Here is an 11,734-nt window from a genome sequence, read left to right as displayed (position 1 = left end):
GCCTCCAACAATACCGGCCCAAGTGTCTGACAACACACCGGAGTAGTCGGAAAGGACGCCAGGGCCCGGACAGCTGCAGTCATCAAGGTGCGGCCTAAAAGCGGGTCAGAAAAACTGCCAAAAAGGAGGGCCTTTCTCTTTGGCATGTTCAGCTGGGCCCTCGAAAGGGGCATGCTCCTCGTACAGTCAAAATATAGCAATAAGGCTGTCTGAGTCCCGTATAAATAGCGAGACATAGTCCGCATAGCCTGAGACCTTCAAAGATTAAGGAGTTGGGCAGCTCCTATTGTGAGCACAGACACAGGAAACATGCTCAACTCTGCTGGGAGAAAGCTGGTGTTGTCTTCACAGTTCATACTCTCAGATAACTTAAACAACTTCCTAAGCATAATGTGCTTCAACCCAGCAGTGAACCGTAACACGGTTGGGTTGTCGTTACAATCCCAAAAAGGTTCTTGAGCGGGTTCTGCTGCAATCTGCAGGTCAAGAGGGGCTCAAAGATCTTGGTGGAGTTCGCCCCAAAGGGGGAGAACAGTCTTGGTTGTAACCTGCCATCCTTTGATGGTGTGGGGTTGCCGTCTGTCCGCAGAACCAAACCTCCAACTTTCTATCCAAGGCAGGCACTCCTCAAGAAAGGAGCCATGTTTGGACTGCTCTTTGATTGCATAATGCAGCTTGTCTCCCAGTGACTTGACAACCGAGCTGTTTAAGCAATCAGAAGAGCTTGTCCATCCTTTCAAGGAAGTCAACTGTTGGTTTGGCTGCAGGTGGCAATTCCTTGATGGCAAGGAGTCAAGATTGCCACAGCAACTGACTCACCCATCACCTGTGTGGCATACCTGACTCATGTCAGTGAAAGGCTTCTGATAAATATGTTTTTCTGTTATTTTTTTCGGCAAACTGGATTTTAGATAATAATTAGGTGCAGCAGTGCTGTCAGGAGAAGTGTCATGAGTCATTTTGAACAGTGTTTTAATGTAAGTCCAGTCAGTAGAGTCTGATCCAATTTGCAATTTGTGAGCACGAAGGTTATTTCTTGTGCACTTCATCAGGTGTGGCATCTTATAGAGGAAATAAACTTTCGTGCCTTTGTCTTCAAAGAATGGCTCATCGGTTTTCACATTTAGCAGGCCAGCCAAGCTGACATTGTTTGCCCCTTGATCGCAGATAATAGCTTTGACAGTAATACCTGCTTCTTGCAGCTGTCGCCAATCAAGAGCGCCCGAGTAGCAGATGAATTTGTCTGCCTTTTCGAAATGGCAAAAGCCACAGGTTGCATCCAGTTCTTCACAATACCAGAGGGGAGTATCACCAGTGCCGTACTGCCCACAGCTTTGGTCCTTCTGGTGCCGTCATCTTCGAAGACAATTACGACATCATGTGCAATGTCATACTGCAGATGCCTCCTCAGGGAAATATCGTCGAACATTAAAGAACATACCCGATCAGTGGACTGCCAATTGTGAGTTATTTTTTTGAGCTTAGGGCACAAGTCATTAATCCTGGTTTCATGGAAATAGATGACAGCCACCTTCTGAGGGAACTTTCCGTGGGCAGCTCATACACTCAAGATACAGAACCCTGTAGGCCTTTGGCCCGTGAAAGTAAAGGTTCACAGCGAACTACGTTATCTCCTCGGACCACCTCCTTTTTTTTGCTCAGAGATCTGAGCTGCACCTGGGCCGATAGCAATTTAAAAAGTTCTTTGGAGACATAGTCCTTAATGTTAATCAGGGCTTCGCATCTGGACACCTTTTTGGAACCTTCCATTCCTCAAAGCCTTTCGATACCTGTCGCTTGCGCTCCAAGGTTTTGTCAGTCATCTCTGTGTTTGGAAGGTGAAGACTCGCCTCCTCCGCCCAGCCTTCTTTAGAGCTACCTTAGGAGTCGTATGGCCCCCTTGGGAAGGACACCAGCCAGCACGAAGATATTGGACAAATAATGTACAAATATCGGTCAAAGTTCTTAAGAAATAACGGTCCTCTAATGATTTGCACCCCAGCTCCAGATCGGTCCGATAACATGAACCGATCACGAAAGTTTTGTGACCAATATCGCCCACTGTTTTCTGGCCGTCATTTAAACCGTTTTACAGCCGTCTTTCGGATTGTTTTGTGGCCGTTATCGTTCCACCATTTTGAGATCGAAATGGCCATTGTTGAAATACGTAAGAATGTGAATGACTATGACATCAAATGTGAAATCTTTTATTTTTAACTGTTTATGGACGCATTTCGGGGGGAATCTGATCTGTCCGACCACCTTCGACTTGGGCAAGGGGTTTCGGAGGGAATTGGTTGTGATTGCGGGGCCCAGAAGCATGAGGGGGGCTGCTAGCGCTCCCAACATGGTGAGAACTGCAGGCTCCACCATCCTTGTGTCGGCCACTCTGAAGGCCGCCAGACTGGCAACTGCCAACTAGGGTACGATGGGAGTCGGAGAAGGATCTGCCCTTGGGGGCGGCCCGCAGCTGTCGCCCTCCTTCCTTATCGGGCGCAGATGTTAGCCACTTTGACAGAGCCCTTTCTATGTCCCGAGTTCTGTTCGGTGGTTCTTGTTCCTTGTTCTTGTCCCCTCCTCTTGGGTGGCGAAGCCTGGCACAGACAACCGCTGTAAAAATAGCCGCAAAGAAATACAAGAAAGGCTTCACTCGCGAAGCATTTTATTGATGGCATAACTATTATCGAGTGTTGGGCACGAAAGTAATCCCAAGGTGACAAACAAATAACTTTTGAAATGGTACACGTTAGCAAATTAAACCATCAATGCGATGAGTACAAGGAATCCTAAAGTCAGCTGAGCAATGTAGCTTCCAAAACAGTGTGTGTAAAAGCGCACTAATTTTAACCCTATTGTAAGCTAACTTTTAATGCCACTTCTCTATAATTAAGTTTTAGCAACATAAAATAAAAGAATTCTTCAAGATAGGTGATTATAAAAATAATTTAATGGAAATATTACGATTGGCCGGAGTGCGTCCACAGCTGCTGCAGATGCAATGCCTTCCATGTGAGGAAAGGTGAGCAGAAGTATAAACAGTGCCATCGATGCTCTATCTCGAAAGTTGTGTGCAGTGCTGGGAAGGGCACAGGCTCACAACTGTTAATAGAGGTTGTTTGCACTTCCTCTTCTGCAGCTAAAGCATTGCCCAGGCTTGTACACATGTGCCAGTGGCTTTTTTAGTACTGCCTACAACTTCTGATGTAGGAAAAACAAAGGGCCTAATTACACTGTACTGGGGCAGACTGTAGCAGTGTTGCTCAACTTTTTGTGACAACTTTTGCATTGGAGGAATGTGAAATGCTGTGAGAGCCACAATAGTTTTAAAAACTTGTGTAACAGTAGCACACTTGAAAAGTCGCAGTAGAAAAGTGAGGACAACATATGTAACAATGTTTAGTTTTTAAAAGAGGGCTAGAAGATTACCACTTTGAACATGTATATGCAAATTTGAACATGTTTGGGCTCAACTACCCTATTTCTTGCAAAACTGTAATATTGTGGATGTTAGGAAATAAATTGTCGATACATCGCACACATAGTGCAAAGCCTGCAGTTCTCTCCCAAGAAGAAACGCTAGCTTTTATCGCCATCTTAAATGAGCGGAATACAGCTGAGGTGCTCGGTGAGGGTGGCCCTCGTCCTAGCCTTGCCTAGTATGACTTGCGCATCCGAGGAAGTCCTTTAAGGCTTCGGCGCAAACACGAACGACGCAGCTCCTACCTCGGTGCCGTTCCTGCAGCTGTGCCGGAGCCTTTCGACCTCGAGGTCCGGTCTCGGTTGGAGAGGTTTGGTGAGGCGCGGTGGCGTCCTCAAAGAACGCCTCACGAGTGGTTGGAAATGGTCTCGCTCGATAAGGCGTGCGCACACACGTCACATCTGGTCAAGAGTGGCCAGGCGGCCCGGCCCAGAGCCCAAAACACATGGGTTTTGATATTTCTTCCATCTCGTGACTTCTTGCGCAACATCGAAGACGGAAGCCACAATCTTTATGCTTGCCGAAAGCATCGAAAGGCCTTCACGTGCGATGCACCGGAAAACGTGGTCACGCGGCGCGGCTGATGCTGGAAATGCGTATTCATGTAAACATTGCCGCGTCTGTTTCATTCAAAGGACGATTGGAGTCTATGCGCAGAAGTCACATTCATGTAAACGTGGCTAGGGCGATTGGGATAATTAATTTAATGTAAACATTTAGTGCGTGAATATTTTTTTTGACATGTGAATGCTAAGTTCACAAGAGCAATCGTCTTCTCAAAAATTTGGTACCCACCGTATTCTCCCACTTGTTACAATAAAAATCAATTTGGTATAATCACATAATTAGCGAGAATATTTTGAAAACCTTTAGTATAATTTGAGATTTTCGTAAATTGAAACAGCTGTTTCTTTTGCTAGTTTATTGACGTTGGTAGCAAAATACTGGAAATGATCATAAACGTCTAAACAATAACCTTATTTGGCAACTTGGTCTCAGGAGCCCAAGAAAAAATTTGGAGAAAAAAAAAAAATATACCTAGCACATCATACATTTTTTTGGTTTACTGCAGTGGTATGGCAAATTTCCTACTTTGTTGTATTTTTAAATTGTTCGTTTGTGCTTCGCTCTTTCTATAAAATTTGCATGAGGTGCCTCTGATATATATTTTTCTACGATATAATGCACATTTTAGACACTACAGAATTTGCCGTAATATTGAAACAAAAGGAGCACCCATACAAACCCTTTAACTGCTTGATGACTTGGAGCATTGGTCGTGTAACTGCTTCGGTGGATGAGACGGGGGCTGTTATGTATGAACATAAGCTCCTTCCCGTCTCGGGATGTCGCCATGTTAGTCTGTTAGGGGCAAGCTCCATCACTTCTAGGACAAAATGCTTCGCAAATATGTTTATCAGCTTCACACCAAACCACAGGAACGTCAAAATTTGGAATATTTTTCGGACTAGTGGCGGTAGCTCAGGGATGATACAATGAACTGGCCAGAGTGATTTGGTTGAGCTTTTGAACACCTGCACAACATCAATGTTCTGCAGGAGTGAGAAGTTGAATCTGGACGAATGAGCAGGCTGTTCTTGATATCTAAAGCTGTCGACAATATCCTTAACTGGCTTGTCACTTGTACTGCCGGAGGTTTTGCGGAAGTAGGCGTATATTCTGTTGTCTTCAAGAAATGATCCTAGTGTGTCGGCTGAACTCGTTTGTTTAAAAGTTCCCTCGCTCCAGCAGGCCTGATCACAAGTTGGACAGACGGTCGCTTCCTCGGCTGGGTATGTTTCACAGTTAAGACAATAAAAGTGGTTACAAACTCCTTTTCCCCTCTGGAATTGTGAGAGGAGCTTAAAAAATTGTTGTGTCTGGAAGTGTGTTAGAAGACTAGCATTGCCGAGAAACCGGAGAGGATTTGGCCCAAACATTTCCTCGTTAGTCGAAACTTAAAAAAATATTACGAGAATTAGACAAGCCTCGGTGTTGGTGAAACGGCTGCCTTCCTACAGCAGACACTGATCAGGGTGACGGTATTCGGAAGTAACTGTACCGCCGTCCTCTGCTGAACTGTCCTCAGTGTCTGAGTTGGCGCAGTTGAACTTGCCAATCTTGCTCTTGGAACATGAAGCAGGGGGGCTTGATGAACAAGCTTGTCCACTGGAGTGTTGGCGAGATGTATACCTGCTGTGACTGAGACCCTCAGCTGATCCATGGTCAAGGAGTCTTTTGGTAGTGTGACTTGGGGCTTTTTCCCTCCGTTATTGGCAAAATACTCCGAAGGATAAGCCTTTGACCTTGCTGCAGGTGGGATTTAGAAATTGACTTTCTTTCCTTTGTCTTCATCTTCAATAAAAAACATTGGAGATATTTTCTTCATGATGATGATCTAGAACTTTGCAGAAAATCAGGCTCTGTTGAGTAGAGTTGTCTAAACACCTCAGACAATGTAATTCCCCAAAATAATTTAATTGAGGAGTGCAGCCACCCGAGACAGTTATCCATGCAAGACAAAAATGAAGCACATGGTGCTCTTGGTACAGCCAATGACAAGATATTGTTAAAGGAAACGGGGCAACAGAACTGTTAAGTTCCGGTGTGTTTGTAGCTAGAAATCACCGAAATTTTCTTCAGTTGATTAACTCGTCAGGAACTGTTGCAATTGTAAAATCAAATTACAAGGTTGTTCTAAAGGTCTATAGACCAGACAACAAATCTGTAAGTAACTTGTTCATTTCATCTGTATGGCGTAGCGTTTTGCACCGAGGACTAGCTTGGCACCATTATGAGTAAACTGTGAAGTTGGCTTACCGGCAGTTTTCCATCCGTCTAGTACCTCTTGTATGGGCCTCGTCTCCTGCTTGGGTTCATCTTGGTGCAAAAGCGGTGTCAGGAGGGGCCCCCTTGATTCCTAAAATATGAAGCATGCAAGAGAATTACAGATTTCTGGCATACCTTTCAATATGAATTGTGATCCAGGAGGCATACCAAAGACAATTTTGGCATGCAGTTCATATAGCTTATGTGCAGTTCCTTAATTCTGTTAATGGTAGAACGTGAAATATGATGTACTACAGCATATTTTTGTGTTACCACATTCTCACTTTACCAAAAGTGTTAGTGGCAAATATTTGAAGCTGTCTACAACTGCCAAATTCATGCACACTTCTCTGGGGTTTATGAAGCACTGAAATATACCAAGAGAATGTTTTGCAGTACAGAAGCAAGGGGTAAGGGTCCACGCGCGTAACCTTGTTGAGGTCGCAGTAGTCTACCACAAAACGATAGGAAGCATCGGGCTTTTCCTCGAGGAAAGGGAGGCGCGGAATTTTCGATAATGCCTTTATTGAGCAGCTCGTCCACTTGCCTCTCCATCTCCTCTCTTTTAGAGTATGGGATCCGGTAGGGGCTCTGCTGTAGACTGGCGCAGCCCCCGCCGTCGAGATTTGATGTCTCACGGCCTCACAACGACCGATGTCTGCTCTAAAGAGCGCATCCCGGTACTCGTCGATGAGCTCCAGGAGTCGGTTTCTTTCTTCGATTGTAATATGAACAAAATCAAATTGGCTCAAGAGGTTCATCTCATCTGCCCAATTGCACTCCCCCGCTTCAAGCATTGTGGAAGTTACCTCCTCCGCTTCCACGAGAGTTCCCACGACCTTGTTCCGAGTGAGGTGTAATTCCTGGCCCATGACGTTCACAAGCTGCACTGGGACCATCCCGTCACTCCTCGTCCTGACCAGCGCGTGAGCTCCCGATACGCCATTCACCCCGAGGTCGTGTATTTCGAGTACCGCGGGTCTCCCTGGTACGCTGACGGTACTTAACCTTCCCTCAAGAAGACATTCGCTCAAAGGCGGCAGCACACACTGTCTCAAGAGAGTCACCGCTACATAGGTGTCTCCCCCCTTGTGTAGTCTGGCTGAACGCCACTGTCTGTCCGTGGGGACGAATTGATGATGTTCATCCTTGATTTGCCGATGTGCAAAACACCCTCGCTGAGGAGCAAATCGATGTCCTCACCGCGGAGGACGTCTTGACCGAAAATTCCCGCAACAGGTAGCATAAGCCTGTTCGTACAAACGAACCGTGCAGGTCTAATCTCGAGCCCACCCAGTGTGAACGGAACCTCGAAGCATCCAATGGTGCCACGCTCGTCTCCTGTGATCCCCACGAGCTTGCCCCCTTTGTTTTGCCTAGGGAGAACATTTTGCCAGTCGTTCACAATAGCATCCAGTATGCTTTTTTTTACTGGGCTTATATTCGATCCATTGTCGAGGAGGCAGTGAACCTTGGTCCCCCCGATTTCGCATTCATCAGTTTGGCTCGTTTCCCCGCAAACGTTGAGGCCCCTCCCCACGGTCCTTCTCCATGGAGTTACGCCGATCGACTTGTTCGTCATACTGGCGGTTGGGGCATGGTCGGGCGAAGTGGCCAGGCGTCCCGCAAACAACAGTTCCCTTTGCCTCTTTGGGACTCAATTGGCAGTATGTTCGCTCGATTTGCCTCAGCGGCGACGCTGAGAGATAAGCTGCGCTTCATAAGCCTCTCAAGGTGGTCTAATCGCTCGTGCAGTTCATCTACAACCTGGTCAGACGCCCAAACTCGTCGTACAACAAGCTCTGCGCCCCCGTTCACGACATGTTCGTGCCGCTCTTCTTTTGCCGCGACTTACACTGCTTCGCCAAACGTCACCAGGTTTCGTGACAGAGTAAACCTCCTAACAGGGTCTCTTAGGCCCCCGACAAACTGAGATGGCATCTGTTCTTGAAGCAGCTGCTTCCTCATTGCCCGTTTTTCAGCGGCGCCCTCTGATGCGTGTTTTCCCAGGGTAGCATTTCTCAACGCACTCAGTCGCCCAGCAGACACCCGCACATTCTCCCCAACATTCTGTTTCGCTGTTAAGAATTTTGGAAGTTTCAGATTCTGGGGCTCAGTGTCAAAACGTTCAAGAGCCAAGGCCTTAAAGGGGTACTCCGCCGATTTCTTCATGGTCCCCGATTTGCTTGAAATTTTGCTAAACTCGCCAAACAACATCGCCAAAATAGTATCCCAAATATTAGGTCAAAATAATTTTTTTTCACGAAGTTATTGAATTTACAATTTTGGTCCTCACCGTGTTTTTCAAACTGAAAGTCTCTACTGGCAACAATGAAAAAGTGACGTCAGTGGAAGTGCTGGGGTTCACTCTTTGGACTGTAGAATTTGTTCCCAACTGATTCGAAGCAGTTTCATGGAGTCAAATGAATGCTTTGGAAGCTCGCTCCAGTCCCCGCACTCCAGCACAGAACAAATGATTGGCATATTCTATTTTTTAGACTGCTTGCCCGACTGGCAAGCTTAACCTTCCACTGACGTCACGGCCCTGAAAAGGGTGGGTATATTTGAATGTTTGTTTTTGCATCATTTTCATTTGCCCATTTCGCAATAACTATTATGAATTTCATGATACTAAATAACATACCAGAAAGGGTAAAGGCCGGGTGTCAGAAAATATAGTTAGTTGAGGTAGCTCAAAAATCGGCGGAGTACCCCTTTAAACGCCGTAAAGGTTGTGATGGCAGCAACACTCTCGTCGTGCCATGTGAAGGCGTACGCGGCCCCGACCATCTTAGAGCGAGCAATTCCAATGAGCTGGCTATCTTGCCAGCTCATGCTACCTACTTGTTCCAAAATTCGGAAGAAATCTCTGATGAACACTGTGGTTTCATCGCCCATGAACGAAGGAACCATACCCCCAGTGCCAACATGTCTGATACCCCATTCACACGGGCTGCTAAAGGACCTGTAGCTTAGGTCCCTTAGCTAAAGGTACCTGTATTAAACGGCGTTCGTGATCACACGGCAAATAAACGGAGGGTTTAAGGTTGATGTTTACTGCACCGGGGATAGCCAGGCTAAACCGAGGGGCGAACGAGCAATATATAATATTTTGTCTAAACAGGTTTGAGACACATGCATTACTTTATTAGAAGCAGAATATATCGTTTTAAAACCAATTAATAATTTTGTTTTAATTTTATTGCATGGTGGAGGTAAAAAATCATTTCTTTAGAATGTCTAGCTGTTATCGAATCCAAATCCAAAAGAGGTACGCGGTCGAGGCAGGTCGAGTGGTCGAGTTGCAGGTGCGAAACGTGGTCCGGTGATCGAAAACTCTCCGTGAAGCATCGCGCCGTAGTGATGGAAGTGACTGACGGCGACGAGCGTCTTGCGATGGACGATGACGATTGCATGGGCATTTTGTGGTCGCTGCATCAGCGGCGGATCGAATTTAATCAGCTTGAGGAAAGCATTCAAGCCACCGAAGAGGCAGCGGACGAACTCGAGGAGCAGCTTGTGGCGACGAACTTCACTGTCGCCGCTCTTTTGGCTCAACGGTTCACGAGGATCCTTCGCGAGAGGGCAATGTACGTTCGGTCGGGGAGGTGGTTTGAGGAGACGCTGCCTAGGCTGGGCGAACAACACTTTCGTGCCTGCTTTCGTGTGTCCTCAACCACCTTCCGGTACCTCGTGGACGTCTGCCGCTCGTCGATGCAACGGCAAGACACAGCCATGAAAACTGCGATCACAGTGGAAAAAAGAGTAGCCATAAGCCTGTACAGGCTCTGCTCCACGGCGGAGGAACGGACAATCGGCCACCTTTTCGCTGTGGGACAATCGGTGGTAAACGAGAGCTACCGCGAGTTCTGCGACGTTGTAATTCAGGAACTGGAGGCCCGAACGGTTTCGATGGTTAGGAACGAGGACCTCGAGCACCACATGCGCGAATTCCAGGCAGTCCTGGGATTCCCCAACGCCATCGGTGCTCTTGACGGCTGCCACCTGCCCGTGTCGCCGCCGAAAGACTCGGCTGTCGACTACCGCATTTACAAAGGCTGGTGAGCAAACAGTGACACTCGTTTTCTCGGGGTAACTTTGCTCATTTCATATAAAATTACGGGGTTATGAATGCTTTCGCGCGAGCAATGCTGGGCCGTTCAGTGCAATTTGGTCCTTGGAAAAACTAAGCAATTTTAATAATTCGTGCCTCAAACATACGGATAAACCAAAAATATACGCTGGTTCAGTCACACCAGGGACCATTCTCGTTTTCTTCAGCATTACAGACATGATGTCACTACACTCGCGGACAACTTTGTGTGTTGAAACGAAGGGAGGAGGAAAGCATGTGCGAAATGATGAACGCACCCTCTCCTTACAATAGACTTAATAGCCACAGAAAGTTGCCCGTGGGTGTAGGGCACCCATGATGGCTGTGTCAATTTCGCTGCCTGTGCTTGAGAGGCTCTCTTGAACAAAAAGTTGCAATTTCAGGAGCACACAATTTAGCTAGATCTGTTGCATGCAGTACTGCTGCTGTTCCTTGCTCACATGTGGTCACTTTGTTTTAGGTACAGCGTCATCCTGTTGGCATTGGTGGACCACAGGTACCTTTTTCGGTACATCAGCGTGGGCTCCCCTGGCAAGTGCCACGATGCCAATGTGTATGGGCGATCCCCGTTGGGGCGTCTGCTCGAGGACTACCAGGTGGCTGTGCCAAGAACCATTGGTGGCACAGAAATACCACCTATCGTCCTGTGTGATCAGGCATTCCCCCTCACCAGGAACCTGATGAAGCCCTTCCCCCACAGTTTAAATCACCCTCAGGACGAAGGCGACTTCAACTACGCCCTCTCCAAGGCCAGGCGTGTTGTGGAGAATGCGTTTGGGCGTTTGAAAGCTCGCTTCAGAATCGTCCTCAAGCAAATGGAGGTTCGCATCGACAATGTCAACGCCGTCGTCCGAGCGTGCTGCATACTGCACAACGTCTGCGAGACGCTCAACGACAGTGCGGACAAGCAGTGGATCCAGGACGCCCGGAAAGTGGAGGAGGATGACAAGCTGGAGCAGCCGAGCCGCAAAACCAAGGCCAAAACGGACAGTGGCACTGCGGTGCGCACTGCACTTGTTGCCTATTTTGGTGCTAACCCACCCCCCAAGCGCAACCAAGCTTCAGCAGAGGCACTGTAATTTGTTCAGCGTTGACCTTTCCCTGGCAGGCAAACTGTGCTTGCATTTAGGATGTTTCACCTCAGTCGAACTTTGCATAGAAAGTTCAAGAAAGCTGAACCTTGTCAGGTTCACGACATCCCTACAAACAAGTGTCCTAATTCTCCACAGGTGTAGTAATAAGCAAGGAACCAATCTTTTTTTTCTACCATGATTGCCGATATTGATGTGTCTCTTTGAAAGAAAGGTATTTTA

At 47.2% G+C, this 11,734-nt stretch overlaps 1 protein-coding gene and 1 pseudogene across 1 annotated transcript; one reads left to right on the top strand and one right to left on the bottom strand.

Annotated features, from left to right (window-relative positions):
* Positions 1 to 1,543: 1,543 nt before the first annotated feature.
* On the bottom strand, positions 1,544 to 7,206 carry LOC121835895 (annotated as a pseudogene).
* A 2,464-nt stretch (positions 7,207 to 9,670) lies between these two features.
* Positions 9,671 to 11,734, top strand: LOC115321387 (protein ANTAGONIST OF LIKE HETEROCHROMATIN PROTEIN 1-like). Its single transcript, XM_040221825.3, has 2 exons — positions 9,671 to 10,368; positions 10,882 to 11,734. The coding sequence occupies exons 1-2, from the start codon at positions 9,671 to 9,673 to the stop codon at positions 11,498 to 11,500; spliced, it is 1,317 nt and encodes a 438-aa protein (XP_040077759.1). The 3' UTR covers positions 11,501 to 11,734.

The sequence above is a fragment of the Ixodes scapularis genome, unplaced genomic scaffold (genome assembly GCF_016920785.2).
Source record: "Ixodes scapularis isolate PalLabHiFi unplaced genomic scaffold, ASM1692078v2 PGA_scaffold1__304_contigs__length_218370807, whole genome shotgun sequence".
In the NCBI taxonomy this organism is placed as follows: domain Eukaryota; kingdom Metazoa; phylum Arthropoda; class Arachnida; order Ixodida; family Ixodidae; genus Ixodes; species Ixodes scapularis.
The sequence above is the reverse complement of the archived record's forward strand: the minus strand, read 5'-3'. Positions and strand labels throughout refer to the sequence as shown.

Bases quoted from the DNA above. Each gene is read 5' to 3' on its own strand.
- LOC115321387 (XM_040221825.3), top strand. From the start codon at position 9,671: ATGGAAGTGACTGACGGCGACGAGCGTCTTGCGATGGACGATGACGAT. The intron at 10,369-10,881 runs GTGAGCAAACAG...ACTTTGTTTTAG, and splicing joins TACCGCATTTACAAAGGCTG to GTACAGCGTCATCCTGTTGG.